This window comes from Myotis myotis, unplaced genomic scaffold (assembly GCF_014108235.1).
Source record: "Myotis myotis isolate mMyoMyo1 unplaced genomic scaffold, mMyoMyo1.p scaffold_m19_p_13, whole genome shotgun sequence".
NCBI classification, from domain to species: domain Eukaryota; kingdom Metazoa; phylum Chordata; class Mammalia; order Chiroptera; family Vespertilionidae; genus Myotis; species Myotis myotis.
In genome coordinates, this window is record NW_023416317.1 from 50,256,289 (window position 1) to 50,275,538 (window position 19,250).

At 50.1% G+C, this 19,250-nt stretch overlaps 1 protein-coding gene across 1 annotated transcript in view; it reads left to right on the forward strand.

The window, feature by feature from the left end:
* ITGA9 (integrin subunit alpha 9) overlaps window positions 1-19,250 on the forward strand; it is a 270,400-nt gene that overhangs the window by 25,339 nt on the left and 225,811 nt on the right. The window contains exons 5-6 of the mRNA XM_036333155.1: window positions 12,791-12,858; window positions 17,300-17,429. Of these exons, the coding sequence (XP_036189048.1) occupies window positions 12,791-12,858; window positions 17,300-17,429 (198 nt within the window). The remainder of the gene's footprint in view (window positions 1-12,790; window positions 12,859-17,299; window positions 17,430-19,250) is intronic.

Below are 19,250 nucleotides of genomic sequence, written 5' to 3' on the forward strand. Positions count from 1 at the left end.
CGGCCACAGGCCTGTGGCTGGACCCTCGGTGGGACTGGACGCTGTGATGGCTCCATTGCATTTACTTCTTGGGGCGGGGGCGGGAGGGTGGGAGGATCATGAGGAAACTCAGGTGACAGTACCCAGGAAGACCACACATTGTTCTGTAATTGTGGCCTCATTGCAGGCCCCGTGAGGGCTCGCTGTGCTCTCTTCAGAGCGTAACAAGGTTGGTTTAATTACGGAAAGCCTCTAAGTGTGTGGGCACCCGTCCAAATGTCTCAGACTTTTGAATTCTTAAAAAATTGGTCTTTGGTTTGGCACAAGGGCCTTTTTCTCATGACTTTTCAGGTGCTTCCTGTTTCTGGTTTGGTGGGAAATGCTATCAGAATATCCTGTTTGGAACCGGGAAATGTAGAGGGAATAGGAAACAAAAATGAATTTAGGGCAAAGTAAAATACAGGAGTGGAGCATACCCTTAAGTCAAACCATTTAGTCCATGTTCGATACAAGCTCAGCATCGTCACCGCCATCTGTTGCTGGTTTTTATCAGAATCTGCGAGAAACCCAGAGGTTCAGTGGGATGACATATGTGGGGAAAACTTTGCAAATTGAAGAGCAAGCACTGTAAAATATTAGTTACTGTTAGCCAAGGCATGATAGTGTAGGACTCCCAAAAGTCGTCAGTGCATTGATAAAATCAGAGACAGAAATTTCTTTCATCCTCGAACCTATTGAAACAGGAGGCGGAGGTTGGCCGGAGTGGGGCTGTATAAAAGTCGTCTTTTTATTGTGATAGAACAACCTTCACTAATATGGAATAATTTGAGAGCAGCTCAGCTGCATTAACAAAAAAGTGTTACAGATGAAACCCTGACAAATGTAATTAGGGTGCCAGTGTATATGAGACCTACTTTCAGAATCTGGCTTTATCACCGAGTTATCCCTTTGATTTCACCCATCGCTGGGTGACTTTGGGCAAACCCCTTGACCCTCAGCGCCCTCATCTGTAAAATGGGAGCGATCAAGCCCTCCTTAAGAGTTATTTGAGGTATATAATGTGCTTAACACAGTTCCTAGCTCAGAGTGAGCATTCAATAAATGTGAATTTTCTGATTACCTTTTAAGTACCATAATAGTATTCTTAAACATTCTCAGAAGGAATCTAGCAGATTCTGCTTTAATGGGTAATGGAGGTTAGAAAGCTGGGTATTACTAAAATGATGCTAAGACTTCTTGAAAAGATGACCCTTTCTTAAATATTTGCACAATTGATTTGCTTGTTAAACTCTCTCTTTTTTTAGTAGATGATCTAGAGTTTAACCCATGCCACATTTAAATGTTCTCAAGTGTGGAGTTGTTGGGGTTTGAATTTATCAAAATTTACTGTGTCTTAAAGTGATCCCATCGACTCCAAATATTTCTGTACCACTTTATTAGCAGGGTGTGGCTGTGCTGGCCTTTTATTCCCTATTTGTTTTGCATCTCCAAGGACAGAGATCATTTCTAGGGAAGGGAATAGATCACCCATTCAGATGTGAAGGTCTTTTGAAATCTCCCTTCTAATGTTGGAGGCTATGGCTCCCCAGGGGATAAAAATCAATCAAGAGCCATTTACAAATGAAAAGCAATTTAGGTTTTTGTTTTGTTGTGTTTTATTTTGTCGATAAGTCTAAGTTGATCCCTTTAAAAATTAAGGACAAACCCCCCATAGATTTTTATTAAAGAATATTTACGTAGGATTTTATGGTTTCCAAAGAGTTTTCATAAACATGATCTCATTTAAGTAAATATAGCAAACATTTAAAAAGGGATGCAATTAGCCCAGCGAACTTCACTAGCTCCATCCTGACAACTCCCTGAGACCCTGCCCCAGCCAAATCACACTTTGTTTGAGACTTGAGACTCTTTCGGTGCCAGCCAGGCTGGGCCCTCTTGCAGTCTTTCTTAAAAAACTCCTGAGGAATCCTGGTCAAGCTGGGATGGTGTCAGGGATATATAGGGAGAAACTGAATTATGTGGCTTCAGGGCAAGGGTTGGAGGGATGACTGCCCTTGTCCCTGTGTTGGCATGGCCAATGGGTGCCATCTTTCCTGTGTTGAGCCCTCCTCCATCACATCCGAATCTGAATCTGCATTAACCTGGTGAACACCACTTGTCCCACAGGGGTGACTCCCTGAGACCTGCCTCACTCAGCTCACATACCACCTGAGACTCAGTGGTTGAGCCTGTCAGGGAGCTGGCAGGTGGTGGCAGGTCTTGGGGTGCCTGGTGCCTTTTGTCAACCTGCCCCAGGCAGATCACTCTGTAGCTTCTAACAGGTAGTTCCAGGGTGGTCACAGGAAGTGTCTGACATTGACCTACACTGAAGCTCCTTCCAAGAGGCCCTAGAACCAGCACACCTGGTGGCTGACTACAGACCACAACAGAGCACCACCGGATTAGCTTCACAAGTGGCACACCCAAAGGATGGTCTCAGTAGGCACCAGACCCTACTGAGGCAAATCCTGCACCATGGGGCCATGGCCAATCCTCACAGTCAGGACCAATCCCATCTGCTGACATGCTAACAGCAGTCGAAGCACAACTACAACAAATGGCCCACACAACGGACACTCCTGGAGCACCCAGCTCAGGTGGCCCGGGAGACTGGGCCCCATAGGACAGTTACTCCCTAAGCCCACCCTTCCAAAAACTGGGAGATGTAGCAAATATACCTAATAAGTAGAGACACAGAGGAACAGCCAAAATGCAGGGATGAAGACACATGGCCCAAAGGAAGGAACAGAAGATATCTCCAGAAAAAGAACTAAATGACATGGAGGCAAGCAATATACCAGATACAGAGTTTAAAACATTAAAATGTCTGTATTACTCAAGGTCATTTAAAGATTCAATGCAATTCCTATCAAATACCAATTGCACTTTTTACAGATCTAGAACAAATCCAAGAATTTAACCGCATAGGCCTCTGAAGAGCACAGTGATTTTGAGAAAGAAAAATAAAGTTGAAGGTATAAGGCTACCTAATATCAAACAATACTATCAAAACAGCATGGTGCTAGCATGAGAGCAGACACGTAAGTCAATGGAACAGATGAAAGAGCCCAGAAATGAACCCACATCCATATGGTCAATTAATATATGATAGAGGCAAGAATATACAATGGAGTAAAGACAGTTTCTTCAACAAATGGTGTTGGAAAAATTGGACAGACACATGCAAAAAAAATGAAACTAGACCACCTTCTTACACCACATACAAGAATCAGCTCAAAATGGAACAGAAACTTAAATGTAAAACCTGAAACCATAAAATTCCTGGAAAAAACACAGGCAGTAAACCCTCTGATACTGTCCTTAGTAATATTCTTTTCTGATATATCTTCTTGGGCAAGGGAAACAAAAGAAAAAAATAAACAAATGGGACTATATGAAACTAAAAAGTTTTTGCACAGCAGAGGAAACTGTCAACCAAACAAAAAGACAACTTACTGAATAGGAGAAGATATTTGCCAATGATATCTGATAAGGGGTTAATATCCAAAATTTACAAAGAATTCATATAACTTAACACAAAAAAACAACAAACAAAAAACAATTCAACAAAAAAATGGGCAGAGGACCTGAATAGACACTTCTCCAAAGAGGACATACAGGTGGCCAATAGACAAATGAAAAAACGCTCAAAGTCACTAATCATTAGAGAAGTGAAAATTAACACTACGATGAGCTATCACCTCACACCTGTTAGAATGGCTGTCATCAATAAATCAACAAACAACAAGTGTTGGTGAGGATGTGGAGAAAGTGAACTCTTGTGCACTGTTGGTGGGAATGCAGATTGGTGTAGCCTCTATGAAAAAGTGTGGAGGTTCCTCAAAAAATTAAAAATAGAACTACCCTATGACCTAGGAATTTCACTTCTGGATAGTATATATCCGAAGAAATCCAAAACACTAATTCAAAAAAAATCTATGTACCCCTATGTTCATTTATAATAGCCAAGGTATGGAAGCAACCCAAGGGCCAACAATAGACCATTGGGTAAAGAAGAAGTGGTACATATATTTAATGGAATATTACTTGGCCTTAAAAAATGAAATCTTAACCATTCGTGACAACGTGGATGGACCTAGAAGGTATTATGCTGAGTCAAATAAGTCAAAGACAAATGCTATATGATTTCACTTTTGTGGAATCTGAAGAACAAAATAAGGAACAAACAAAACAGACACAACAGACACAGACTCATAGATACAGAGAACAGACTGAGGGTGCCAGAGGGGAAGTGGTTTGGGGGCTGGGTGAAAAGGGTGAATGGGCTAAGAAGCACAAATTAGTAGTTACAACATAGTCATGGGGCTGTAAAATACAGACTAGGGGATGTAGTCAATATTGTAATAACTGTGTGTGGTGCCAGGTGGGTACTAGAATTATTGTGGGTGGGATGGCGTCATTTCATAAATTATATGATGGTCTGACCACTGTGCTGTACACCTGAAACTAATATAAAATAATATTGAGTGTCAAAAAAAAAAGAAATATTGGGCTCACAGAGGAATTCACTTTATATGTTCATTTACTCCTTACGTTTTATATCTTTAATATTTATTAGTTCATTTTAAAAATAATGAAAAAGTCTCAGTTTTGAATTATGGCCAGTAAAGGCAGAGAGGGACCCTGAGGAGGGAGAGGAAAGGTGGCTGGAGGGGACAGCCAGGTCTAGAGGAGGAGGCCAAGTCTCTGGCAGTGGCTCTCAGGGTCCAGGGAGTCCCATCAAAGCTTTTCCTTTGGTGCCAAGGATTTTTATCTTGGACACAAATATAGTCTACTATAGGCCCGGTGCATGAAATTCGTGCCCTTGGGGGAGGGAGTGTCCCTTAGCCCAGCCTGTACCCTCTCCAATCTGGGACCCCTCGGGGGATGTCTGACTGACTGTTTAGGCCCTGATCCCTCTCACAATCCAGACTGCTGGCTCCCAACCACTCGCCTGCCTGCCTGCCTGATTGCCCCTAACTGCTTCTGTCTGCCAGCTGATCAACGCCTAACTGCTCCCCTGCTGGCCCAGTCGCCCCCAACTGCCCTCCCCTGCTGGCCTGATCGCCCACAACTGCCCTCCCCTGCAGGCCATCTTGTGACAACATGGGGGTGGCCATCTTGTGAGGACATGGTGGTCAATTTGCATATTGCCTCTTTATTATATAGGATACTTCAAACAGGTGTCCATACATTGTGTGGAATTACTGATTGCTTAAACGGCCTCAATACTTTGTTTATGGATGTCCAAATGTTATGAATCGCCTCTTCTACATTTGCATATCTGGGTGATGGGTATTTAAGGTTTTATTCCTCTCAGAGAAACTAACAGATTCAGATTCACCTAACATGAATCAAGCACCTACTGAGTGCCAGATGTTGTGCTAACATGTATGTTCTTACTGAGCAATCACATCATTTTGTGGCACCTATTCTTATCCCTATTGTACAGATGAGAAAACTGAGGGAGGTTGATGAAAGTCATGGGCTTTTTAAGCAGAGGTAGGTTGCTGGCTTTTAAGTTCAGAGTATTTTTTTTTTTGTACTTCCTGTTCTGTTGGGATGTGGATTTTCTGTGTGGTTACTGGGGAGCCCAGAGAAAAGTTTCCTATTCTTTTGTCATCATTTTATTTTAGGAAGGTTTAGGATACTGCATTAAAGACTTTTCAGGCCTTGCTGCAGTCCCAGCAGGTGCACGGGGCCTGATAAAATTTTCCTGGGAGGCTGTTCTGCATCTTTCCTACTCTGAGCATTTGGTTCTAATCTCTGAACAGTGATTTGACTTTCCATGTGTTAGTGATTCCATAGCTTTTTAGCTTTGGGAAGAAAGAGAATTCTACTTTCTTCCCAGAGCTGGCGTTGTCGCTGAAGTAGGGCCACTTTTTTGGAGGGATGAAAAAATAACACAATGCACAGTCTTGGTCAGTTTGGGTTGCATAACAGAAATACCAGAGACTGGGTGACTTAAGACAACAAGTGTTTATTTCTCCCAGTTCTAGAGGCTGGGAAGTCCCAGATCAAGGCTCTGGCGGGTGTCTGGTGAGGGCCCCTTTCCTGATTCATAGGTGGCTGTCTTCTTATCTTAGTGTACCCCTCCCCCCGCCTCCCTCCTCCCCCCTCCCCCCTCCCCCCTCGGTGGAGAGCAGGAAGAAGCAAACTCACTCAGGACTCTTACCAGGGCCCTAATTCAATGTAGGGGCCTCCACCCTCATGCTCTCATCCAAGCCCAGTTACCTTCCTGGGCTCACCTTCTGATGCCATCACGTTGGGGAGCATGCTTTCAGCATACGAATTTGGGGGGCACACAAACATTCAGTCCGTAACACACAGTAGGTTGAATGTAGGCATATTATGATGTGCCTGCAAAGTTGCTAGTTTCTCCTTCTAAAGTAGGGAGCTGGCAAAAACGTGTTATTAGATTCTGGGAACACTTTAAAGATGACAGAACATTACTGCAATGTTTTTACCTGTTGGGATACCGTAAAATGGACCATTTTAACCACGTTCTGTGCCATTACGTACATTCGCATTACTGTGCAGCCACCATCGCTAATCTTCAGGACGTTTTCCCAAGCTGGAACTCTGGACCATTAAACAAGGACTCCCCATGCCCCTCCCTCCAGCTCCTGGCGACTGCCCTTCTGTTTTCTGTGCCAATGAACTTGACTATGGTAGGGACCTCCTACATGTGGAATCGTAGTGTCTTTATCCTTTTGTGCCCGGCTTGTTTCTCTTGACGTGATGTCCTCAGGGTTCATCCATGTTGTATCACGTGGTAGCATTTCCGTTTTAAGGCTGAATAATATTCCAATGAATGTATGGTAGGCAGTTAGACAAGATCAGAGCAAGATCGGCAGGGCAGGTACAGAGGTCACCAGAGTGGAAAGCCCCGGTGCCTAGCAATGGTCAAAACTGCGAAGAAAACAAGTACTCTGCCCCCAGGGCAGCCTTTCCTCCTCTGGGTTATGGCTGGACCCTCCCCTGACCTTTCCTCCCTGGCACGTTGCTGCTCATGCAGGTTAGACCCCCTTAGTTCCCACCCAGAACTCAAGTCCCAAGCACTGAGGTTGCTGAACCAAGGTCTGGTCTGACCCCACCCCAGCGGCCCAGCGCCAACACGCGTATATCCCACATTGTATTTATCCATCCATCCATCAGTGGGGAAACAATTTTTTTTTAAAGATAAGAATATTATCACTGGAAGTGCGCCCTGTGAGGCATGATGGTGTGGCCGAAGGAGATGGGCAGTTAGGAGCCTTGCTCTTTAATCCTGACGCAGGGTAATTAGCTGTGTGGCTTTAAAGAAACGCCTTGCTGTCTCTGAGCAACTGTGATTTCATCTGTAAAATGAATGGCTAGGATTAGAATTAGAGACATTCTCTAAAGATCATTTCCCCTCTCAAAGCCTCTTTTTCTCACATAATTGTAAGTTTCTAGCTTTATTGCAGTGTGCATTTAATGCTCGCCATAGCTTAATTGTCAATTATTTTGATAAAACGTTGTCCCTTCCTCTCCAACCTAGCTATTTAGATCTTTTTTTTTTTTCCATTTAGATGGTGGTCCCTCACAACTGAGGGTCATTCTGTTTTCTCTTCAGTTTTGTATGTTGCAGCACCTTTTTTATTACGAGAGCTGTCTGCCCAATGTCGCTATCTTCTAAATTGTTAATTGTCAGTTATTTAGTTTTCACTCACAAGTTGAGCAAAAAAAAAAAAAAAAAAAAAAAAAAAAAAAAACAACCAGAAATAATTGAAGACTGGAAAGCTATTTTTTAAAAAAATCTGATATTTTATTTCATGGCTAAGCTAAGGAACCATGGAAAAATAATTTTAAAATTGGTGTGTTAAGAAGACTGGCTTTGAAAGATGAAACGTGCTCAGATGGGAAGTAGGAAGAGAGATTAGTAGGAAGGATATATGTTCCTCTGTATATAAATCTTGATCTTTCCACGGGTTGGTTTTATCCCACCAGGGTCTGGGAAGAGTGCAGGAAGGGACCCCACCCAAGTTTATTCTTGAACGAATTAAAATTCAAAAGCTCCGGGCATTGAGCTGTGTGGATTGTGAATGTCTGGAAACCAGCATATTTTTTCCTCTCTGAATTGCCTTCTGTTTAGACAGGGCTTAGTGAAACCAGCAGCTAAACCGAGGAGAATTCTGCCATTTTTAGAATGAGGAGCCATACAACTTCAGTGCTTCAAAGCGGGTGACGCAGGCCCAGTAATTCAGACCGGGCGCAGCAGAAAGCAGCCTTCTGTCCTGCCCCAACTCCCCCAGCCCACGTCTAGGCCCCCTCCTTCAGCCACACCTTTTGCTTCCCAGGTTCAGTTCCCCCAGATGTAACAGCCTTCGATTTCCTATAGCGTCTGTGAGCTGCTGGCCTGCCAAGCTGGCTTCTTCCAGGTGGATGCATGTTCTGTTCCCCAGAGCCATGTCCTCGGGGCATTCGGAGGCTGAGTGGGCGTGCCCGGGAGCAGCCCCCTGTGGGGCCCGCAGCCTTTGTGTGTGTGCAGGAACAATTCTTCCTGGGAACACAAGAGACTGAAGGTCCCACCCCACCCCTCCACCCCTACTTCCTGCACTTCTCAATGGCAGGGGTGTGACCTGGGGGGTCCCTGCGCAGCCCCTTATCTCCACGTCCCCTCCCCCCTTCTCCTGATTTTGTGGGAGAGGCTTTCCTGCCTGCTGTGGGCAGGGCAGGCCAAATGCAAGTTTTCCAGGATGTGGGCATGGCACATAGGTGGGTCTGCACACCCAGATCCCAGGCCTGTATGTTTGGGAAGTGCCTTAGGGAGAAACCTCCACTGGACCTCTTTATGTCATTTTCTAAAAGAAAGAATCAGGTTATAGTAACTGTGGTGTCTTTTATGCACAGAGATAGCACTCCAAAAAGTGCAAATAACTGACGTGAGCTGTGGTCCAGTGCCCGGTGCATCTGGCCACTGCCTCTTGGGAAAGTCCCCGTAGCCCAGGCCTGGCCCTGATGGTCACCTTGGCACCCTGGGGTGTCAGTTTACCTGTGGTGTGGCCTTGTTCCCTTTACAATGCGCTTTCTTAGGTCGCACCTCACTTATTCGGGATTACTGACTACCCAGCAGGCTCGGGCAATGTGATTTTTTTCTTTTTTAACTGCCAAGGAGCAGGCGGGGCTGGACCAGAGCTTGGGGCTCGGGCGGCCGTACGGGGCAGCGGGCTGCCTCTCCAGACATGATTGATGAGGGACAGCTCTGAAGTCTGCGAAGGATGCTCACCTCAGTTCTTCAGAGGGGTGTGTGTGGCTTTGAGAGAGAGCACTTCGCCTACGGAGGATGGGTTTGAACCCAGACAAGGCAACGTTATGGGCCTGGCCTCCCGGGCTGGGCCGTCCCGGCTGTGGCTCAGGGGCTCCTCTTGGGTTTTGGGGGACAGTGAAGGGTCATGCCTAGGGCTGGGCAGGGATTGAAGAACTGGATCTGCATATTCTCCTGGGGCCCAAGGGGAGATGGAATTGCCCAGGGTGGGCTCAGCCACTCTAGGTTTGGAAAGCCCAGAACAGTCCACCCAGCAGGTCCTTGCTGTGCTCACACCCACCCTCAACCTTGACCTCTGCAGTTAGTTGTGGCACCGGGTGGAGAACCCAGTGCACAGAATGCAAGTCCTTTCCAATCAGGGCTGGGGTGGAGGTCAGGGAGCCTGACAGGTTGGAAGAGAGAAGGAGGCAGGGCTGGAAGGTTGGGGGTGGGTGGGACAGAGGTCCAAATCGAAGCAGGTTGGGGGTTCAGTACTTCGTGTCAGGTGGGACGGAACAGCACGTATGCACCCCTGTCCTCAGCACGCACAGGTGCCTGGCACAGGGCTGGTGTTGGGGGCGCTGAGATGAATGAGCTCATCTTTGTGCTGAGTAGACTGTGAGATGAACAAACACGTTTTATGATGAGCAGAGGGTCCCCTGTACCTTTACCTGCAAGGTCACCTTGACCGAGGAGCAGAGGAGGGTTCTGGAAGGCTGTGGGGGGCTTGGAATGTGCAGCTGTCTAATCCGGGCCCGTCCGTGGAGCCTTCCTAGGCTAGAGTCCTATAACTTCCCCGTACCCTCCCAGAGGTTGTGGGGTTGGACGGGGTGATCCTCTCCCAAAGTAAGAGGCTGATCCCAGGGTCACGCAGGATCCTGGGAGGCCGGAACATTGCCTGTCTTCTCCTTGAGAGGGATGGGTTCCAGTCAGGAGCCCCCAGTGGTGTGAGTCCCGTTTTCGGGCATCCTGAGAAGGCAGGTATAGTCCCTGGGGTTTCAGAACCTCAGAGCCGGTGGGATGGTGCCTGCTCTCTGTGCGAGCCTCGCCCTCCGACCTCTGATGAGGCACGTCCCTATTTGGGGAGCCAGGAGCTGGCCTGTGATGGTGCCCAGTCGCTGCCTCCTTGGTGGCCGAGGCAGAAGTGACAGTAAAAAGGCTTCACTTCGCGGGCCTTTCTCCTGGGGCCGGGAGCTCCCCTTGCGTCTGTGGCCACCTCAGAAACCCTGGGTCCGCTCCTGGCACGGAGTGTGGGGACGAGGCGGAGAGAGACGCTGACATGTTCTTACCTACCCCTCTTCAGTGTCGCTCGCACGGGAGACCTTGAGACCCGTCTCTTCTTTAAAGCATGGAAGATTCCGACGTAGTCCCTATTCCTGTCGTAGACGTCTGAGGCCGGACGGGTGCCCTGCCCTGCAGTTTCGTTCAGTTTGGGGGCATCTGAGTTTCCTTTCTCTGCTTTATTTGCTCGGGAGTGACAAGTGGGTGTTTAGCCCCCAGTGTCGGCGAGTGGATATGCTTTTTCCAGACTTTCTAGGTTGCATATAACCGTGCAGGTTGGGGCGTTCCGCTCCTTGTGCCATAGGGTGTAGGGATTATGATTACTTTTTATTGTTTCTTGCCATCCTACAACTGGATGCAGGACCTATCTGTGACTTTGTTGGTGTTGTTTTTTTTTTGTTTTTTAATATATTTTTATTGATTTCAGAGAGGAAGGGAGAGGGAGAGAGAGATAGAAGCATCAGTGATGAGAGAGAATCATTGATCGGCTGCCTCCTGCACATCCTACACTTGCATGTGCCCTGTGGGGGAATCAAACCGTGACCTCCTGGTTCATAGGTCGGGTCAACCACTGAGCCACACGGGCTGGGCTATCTGTGACTTTGCACATGCCCCTCGCCCAGCCCCGGGGTGAGATTGTGCGGAGAACAAGCAAGTTGTGCTGGCCCCGGGCTGCTCTGGGGCAGGGCAGGCCTGCTGAGTTCTCCTGGTTACCAGGACCCCGCGAGGAGCCGCTTAGCCCTCTGCAGGGAGGACGAGTAACTCGCTTGACATTCCGTAGTAATTTAGCAGCGGTTAATGGCCACTTACTGGAAAATGTTACCAGGCTCTGCGGTGAGTGTTGTTAGGAAGTGAATTACTCTGGACGTGTCCCCAGGGCCCTTCCCCTTCTCCTCCAGCAGAGCTGGGCTGCAGGAAGTGGCACTGTGTTGCAATCCCGGCTTCACTGTTCCCTTGTATTATTTATTTTGTTTCAGATTTAAGGAGATTGTGTATTTATGTAGAAAAGTTTCCAAAGTAAGTATGTTGCTTTTCATGGTACCAGAGGCTTAGAGCCCAAGGGGGTGAGGGGTGTCCCCTGGGTTATTTTGCTGGCTAGCCCCCACCCGAAGGTGCCCAGGGGCAGCCGTGAGCCAGTGTCCAGCAACGTCAGGGTCACCTGTCATTTATCTGAGTCATCTGAGCTGAACATCTCTCCATGTCTTTACACATGTCCTGAGTGCAGACGGCTGGTTGCTTCCTGGCTGTTGTGCAATCCCTCACTTTGCAAAACCTCGGATGGGCCGCAGAGATGACAGCCTGTGGCTTTTTGAGCCTGCCGAGCCTGGGGTAGAATTTTGGCTTTGCCGTTGACTAGCTGTGTGACCTTGGACAGTTCACTCAGCCTCTCTGAGCCTCAGGGGTGTTACCTGTCAACAGGTAAATGGCGATACGGGCTCTCAGGGATGAAGGATATGTGCCATGGTGTGAGTCGACACAGGGCCAGGAACATGCTAGCACTTTCCCTTGCCAACTTCAAAATGAAACAGCCCCCTTTGGCAGGGTGGAGCGTTGGGAGCTGAGGGAGTGGGGAGCAAAGAGCTCATCCTTTGGTTTTCTTTTGACCTGGACCGGTCCCCCCCCCCCGCCCCCCTTTTCCTTGTGCGGGACGAGGAAAACGGGGTGGCAGTGTATAGTGTCACTGCACGCCACCAGTGATGGTGGAACGGGTCCCGGGGCAGGTATGGGGGTCCCCTCCTTCTGCAGATGGGCTCTCGTGGCCGGTTTGGGTAGCGTGGAGGGAACCATATTGCCTCCAGCCGTATGGAGTGTCTTTTCGGAGGCTTGGTCGTCTGCATGCTGGGAGGGCGACATCATTCCATGTCTGGGCCATGTTTTCAGCTCCTCCTTCCTGCTGGGGCTCTCGGTCCTTCCTAACTAACGTTAATGAGATCGTTGTCACCCGCCTCCCATTCCATCACCATGGCTGCTGCTGCTCTCTCCCCACATGCACGAGGACGCCCTCTGGGGCACTTGGCAGCCTCGCTCCCTGATGGCACCAGAGTCTGGATTTTCGTGGTCGGGCGGGTTCCTGAGACTTCCCTGCCGTGCCTCAGGCTGGACGGTGTCCCGGGGCCCAGCCCGCAGCAGCACCCGGGGAGGGGGCCCGCTTGGCCGCCCCGCACACGACTGGCACACACTGACCAGGCTGTGGTTTGCTCTCTCTCCTCCCGCCCCCTCCAGAGTATAAGAAGAAGTACGGAGAAGAACACGGCTCCTGCCAGGCTGGGATCGCAGGCTTCTTCACCGAGGTGGGTGTCATCCCGTCCTAGGCATACAACATGCTACCTGGGCTTTCTTCTAGCACAGCGGTTCTCAACCTGTGGGTCGCGACCCCTTTGGGGGTCCAACGACCCTTTCACAGGGGTCGCCTAAGACCGTCGGAAAACACATAATTACATATTGTTTTTGTGATTCATCACGATGCATTAATTATGTTCAGTGTGTAACAATGAAAATACATCCTGCATATCAGATATTTACATCACGATCATAAGAGTAGCAACATTACAGTTATGAAGTAGCAACGAACATAATTTCATGGTTGGGGGTCACCACAACATGAGGAGCTGTATTAAAGGGTCGCGGCATTAGGAAGGTTGAGAACCACTGTTCTAGCACTTTGGTAGACCGGAAGAACGCGTATCTTTAATGCACCTGGATTTCTTTTTGCAGACGTTACGTGGTAGACATGAACTCTGCGGGTTTCCTAAGTGTGTAGTGGATTGTTCTGATACTGTGTGCTGAACTGTTTCCTGTCCCCTTTGGTTTGCAATACCATCCTGTCATGTGCCAAGGTTACTCTCTTCTGTCCCAGGAAGCGCTCAGATTGTGCAACTTCTATGTCCGTCCCTCCTCCAGGGAGGTCTAGTGTCCCTGTAGGTGACAGGGACCCACTGTCTGTTCAGGAGCAGGTGATGACACATGGATGGCCATGTTGTGAGAGTGGCTGCGTGGGCTGGGTGTGCCCAGGAATTTGGAAGTGGGAGGCCCTAGAGGGAGGCCAGGTAGGGGGCTGTGATGGGGTCCAGCCCCGAAGCAACGGTGCAGGCTAGGGAGACCTTTAGGGATGAGAAGGATGCGGGGAGTTGGAGAGTATGCAGGCAGTACCAGTGGGCTGGGTGGGCAGAGGGCGTGGGGAGAAGAAGCTTTCCAGCCAGGGCTCTGGAGCCTGGTGTGCGGGGGAAGGGCCCCCCAAGGAGGACTCAGTGGGATGGGTACCCTGAGGGTCTGCTTCACACACGGGCTAAGTGAGAGGATGAGGCACACGCATAGATGTTTTCAGAAGGTGTTTGGGTAGAGGGGCCCGTGTCCGCCTGAGTTAGAAACTTGGATCTGGCCAGTGCTAGTTACTGTCTGAGGGACTGCGTGTGCTTAGCGTGGAGGCCGAGGGTGCGGGGAGGATGCCTCCTTTCGATGGGGGGCAGGGAGAAAGTAGCCTCATCGCAGACCTGAGAACTCATCAGAGATGTTGATGAAGAGCTAAGCAGGGGAGAGAGTCCCCGGTGAGGGGGCATCATGGTGGTCTCATCAGCCAGGAAGTTGGGGGAGGACATGAGGGCACTGGGGCTGGGCGGGAGGGGGGCACCGTAGGAGGAGCAGGCAGGGCGGGGCAGGGTGTGGAGGGGAAACCCAGGTGGCGGGGTGAGCTCAAGGCGGGCAGGGGAACAGGGACCTGTGAAAACTCCAGGCTCTGGAACCCCGGTGCCTCAGCATGTGCCGGCTGCGCTGGAGCCCCCAGCAGTGGGGCCTTGGTGCATGGGGGAGGGGGGGGGCGGGGGGAGGGGGAGGGGGGGGTAGGGGGGGAGTGGCAGCGACCGAGGCTCAGTTCTCTGACCTGGTCATGCTGTCTCCTGGCCACTCGGGGCTTTGGCCTGTGCTTCAGTTCCCAGGCTTGTGGCCTCTCTGAACTGGAGGTCTTTGAACTCCCTGCCTCCCTCGTTTCTGGAACCTCAGCTGTCGCAGGCTGAGCAGGAAATGTGGTGGAAGGGGTCACACGGCGCTGCTCCCTTCCTCTGCCCTCCTGCTGACCTCGTCGCTTGGGCCTGCCTTTGCCGTGAGCTGGGAGGCCCCTGCACGGGGCCGGCAGCTGGCCCCAAGCTGGATGTGCTTCTGTGGCCTCCAGGCATGGCCCTGTGGCCCTGACGCACTCTCCCCCAAAGTGCCTGCCTGACCTGGGGGCCGGTGACCCTGGGGTTATCCAAGCTGAGTCAGTTATGGATACCACGGGAGTTTTCACCGGCCATTGGGGATAAGCGGGGGTTTCCTGGGAACTTCATTGATTTTTGTAGCTTAGAGGATGGATTCCTCTAAGTAAGAAAAGACGTGGACCGGCCCCGCCAGCGTCAGAGCCCACGGTGGAAGCGGGGAGACACCTGGGGGCAAGGCTGTTCGGCACAGACTTCCATGGTTGAACCCGAGCATTCCTCTGCCGTCCAGCTCCCTCCACTGTGCCGTGTGCAGAGGAAACCCCGGCCTCTCTCAGCACCCCCAGACACCCCTGTGCCCTGAGGTTCTGCGATCAAGGCCCACTCTGTTCATTGATGGGGCTCCACACGCAGCTCCTGGGGAAACGGGCATGTCTGTGGGTGACATTCGCCTTGGCTGGTCCTGGGGGGTGGGGAACTAAAGCATCAGTAACTTGCGGGCAGTGCCAGCAGATACAGGCATCACCTGCACTGAATGGAAAAAGCCAGAGATGAGGGACTTCCAGGATGAGGCACTGCTCCTCTCCTCCCTCCCCCTGGGGAAGGCAGGAGTGAAGGGCTCAGCCCGGCACCACTGGATGCACGGATGCAGTGGGCGCCTTGCTTCCCTCCGCCCATCAGCCTCCTTGCGGCCTGGGCTCCCTTTCAATGCCTGTGCAGTGTCCTCCCGGGAACACATTTTGCATTTTCGTTTTTTGTTTGTTTGCTAATCCTTCCCCGAGGATATTTTTTCCATTGATTTTTAGAGAGAATGGGGGGAGGGGAAGAGAGACAGACAGACACATAGATTGGTTGCCTCCCGCACCATCCCCTGCCCCCCTCTTCCCCCCCAGGCCCAGCCCTGGATCAAACCTGCAACCCAGGTGCATGCCCTTGACTGAGAATCGAACCCGAGACCCTTCCATGCACGGGCTGACACTCTAACCACTAAGCAATACTGGCCAGGGCCCATTTTGCATTTTCTGAGATGACTTCATTGTCAGTGTTTAATCATTGTTCTAGAAATTTGAGAAAACGCTGAGCAAATAAACCTCTGGGATAAAAGAGAGAGAAAAAAAAAAAAATCAAAAAAGGCGGCTTCCTGAAATCCTGTCTGTCACCCGGTGGAAAAACCACACGTGGTTTGGAGCTTACCCTTCTGGCCTCGGCCTGTCTGTCTGTCTGTGTACACTCTTCTTTTATAAGCCTGCTCGCGGCACGGGTGTTGTTTGGTGTACTCTCTCACGCTCAGAGCACCGTGTGACTCTGTGCCATTGGATCGCCTGCGGTATTTTTATGGCCGCAGAATCTGTCGAATGGACGTGCCGTGACTTAGAATCCCGATGGGAGCTGTCCCCGTTAGCACAGTTTTCCAACTTCCGTTAGCACAGTTCCGCCTCTTCTTGTGGGTAAGACCGTGCGGGTTTCCGTGCCGCCCTCCGTGGGTCACCGAGTCACCTCTGAGCATAGAGTTGTCCCCAGCGTCGGCCCCTGGGTGGTTTCTGGCCCATTGCTGCCAATGGAAATGCGGGAGACAGATGTGTCTTAGTGTGTCAAGGCCAGCTTACAAGAGTAGCGCTGCCCTGCCCGAGCAGTGGTTAGAGCACCGGCCCCCGGACTGGAAGGTCGTGAGTTCGATTCCTGGCCAAGGGCAAGTACCTCGGTTGTAGGCTCGATTCCATGCCCTGATTGGGGCACGAGCGGGAGGCAAGCAGGCAATGTGTGTCTCTCACATCGATGTTTCTCTCACTGTGCCTCTCCTTCTTCCTTCCACTCTCTAAAAATCAATGGAAAAAATATCCTCGGGTGAGGATTAAGCAACCAACCAACCAAACAAACAAAAAGCAAATGGTAATGCTGTCTCTAGCTGTCCGTGCTCTCTTCTCTTTCCAGTCTGCGTCCTTCCCTTAGGCGGGGCTCGCTGCTCTCTGGATGTCATCCTTCTGGGCTTGCAGGGGCCACAGTGGCCAGAACACCCAGCTTCAGAGCCGTTTCTGAGACGAGAGGCCTGAGTGAAGACTGGAAGGGATTTCCTGCCTATTTTTTTGCAAAGCTGATGTTGGTCCGTGTTTTTCTCCTGCTCGGTAGCGGGCAGGTGCGGTTGCTGGATAGCGGAGCTGGAGGCCTGGCTGGAGACGGGGGTGGTATCTTTTCCCGAGCATCGCTCCCTGGAATTCGGGCAGTGTCCGATCTTTGCCATTTCCTTGTTTGATCCTGGTGGGAAAGTGAGGACAAGATGTGAGGCTTCCTCTGTGGGTAGGACAGAGACCCAGTTTGTTACTCGTCTTGTCCACGTGCTCAGTTATCTTGGTCTCTATTCCCGGAAGCCCTGTCCGTATATAGACTCCATAACGCCAGGGAATTGGGCGACATCGTTTTCGTATTGCTCAGCTGAAGAGAGTCCCCGGTGAGTTGTCTTGAATTGACTTATGAGTTCCTTGTGGTGATGGTGCCTACTTCCCCCTTCAGCTTCTTTTCTGATCACCTTTGGGTTTCTCTCCGGCAGGAGCTGGTGGTGATGGGCGCCCCGGGGTCGTTTTATTGGGCTGGGACGGTCAAGGTGCTGAACCTGACGGACAACACCTACTTCAAGCTGAATGACGAAGCGATCATGAACAGGCGGTACACTTACCTGGGTGAGTAGCTCAGGGAGGTGACAGGTGACAAGGGACACAGGAGCGATTGCCACGACGTTCACGAATTATTACTTTACTGGGGGCAAAAAGGATTTGCCGGCGTTGACACCCATACTGATCAGTTACAATTTTAGCTACAGTCCCTTACCATCCAGCCTCACATATGGAGGAGAAACAAAGCAGGGAACTGAATTCAAACTGTGATTTGATTAAAAAGCTGGCACTTGAGCCTCCGGGGAAGCAAACGTTTTATTTTCTTATTCTAGCAGTTACTCACGTTCAAATGATCAGATACAAAATGGGTGCAATAGAACCCCGGTTTTCCATGCCGTTCCTTTGGGCGAGGTCTCTGCCTCTGGGTCACAAAGATGGTTGCAAACAGAGATAATCAGAACCAAAAATTATCACGATGGATAGCAGCCTAATGCTGGGGTTTGATCAAAGGCTCAGAAAGATTCCTCCTGTTTTCTCAACCTTTTTAATCTTCTAGAAAGAAGATAGACACAGCTTAAGTGAGCAGCCAGCCACCAGGCAAGAATGTGGCCCGGCGTGATCATGTCTCTTTAAGAACAGGGTAGACTGTCTTTGGTTGTGTACATGGACATTCTACATGGCTTTTCTTTAATTCAGGCCCTAACTGCTGTCATTCTGGACTGAAAAGGAAGCTAACTTTAGGCCCAATGCTGAGAAAGCAACGATCTTTGCATACATTACCCATAAGTTAGATCTGGGGGAGTCCCGTCCCCTTTTCACAGAGATTCACTTGTGAGAAGGCAGTAGAGGGTTGTCCACTTGCCTTTTCCCCTCTAACTGCAAGGTTTTCCCCAGTGAATAAACCATAAAACCTTTATTCCGAGTCCTCGGGGTGTTCGCTGCCCTGTGCTCCAGCTCCTCAGTCCTGTCATTTATTGAGCACCTACTGTGCACCAGGCTCTGCCTGTTATCGCTTTTCATTCCCGAAACAGCCTTGTAAGATAGCTGTTATTTTCCACCCACATTTTATAGCGAAAGAAACAGGTACGGAGAAGTTACGGAGTAGCCAAGGTCACATGGCTCTTCAGTGGCAAAGTGGGGGTTTAATTAAAACCCGTGGTTTCCGAGGTCAAGGTCTGGACCCTGAGCCGCCTCCCCTGTGCCTGCCAGGGAGATACTGCCGACCCTCGCCGGGCTGGGAGCACCTTGGCGGTGGGGCGTTTGTCTCACATTTCCAGGACTCAGCACTGTACCTAGTGCTTCGTAGGGACTCGACCCGTGTTTACTAGGTCAGGAAGTGACAAGAAGGCCGGAGAGAGGCTGGTTTGGCGGTGGCTGTAGGGTCCAGGCTTGGGGCTGGTGGCTTCTCCCTGCATACGGAACAGAGGCCCCATCTGCTGCCGGCTTCGCAAGGCTCCCCGGAGGCTTTGCTCTCTGTCACTCAGAATACTCTTGGGTAACATGAGCCTCCAGTCTGAGAGAGAGCAGCCACATGGTGAATAAGAATTGACCCTAATGTGGTCTCATCACAAAGCCCAAAGAGCTTATGGGCACAGCTTAGGTCTGAGGTTGATGACAAGGTTTGAGGACTCTATGGCACAGGGTTTCTGGGGGCCGGAGGACACAGGTTTCAGCCTGTCAGCAGGGCTTCTAGAAGGTGCAGGAAACATTTAGACTAAACTCAGACAACTTTTTCCTTTCTTTCTAGATTCCTTTTGTATCCAGATTCATTGCCTGCCCACCCACCCATCCGCCCGTCCATCCATCCATCCATCCATCCATCCATCCCTATTAGTGTCTTCCTGCATTCTCTTAGGAGGGAGTGTGGCCTAATGGTCAACAGCAGGG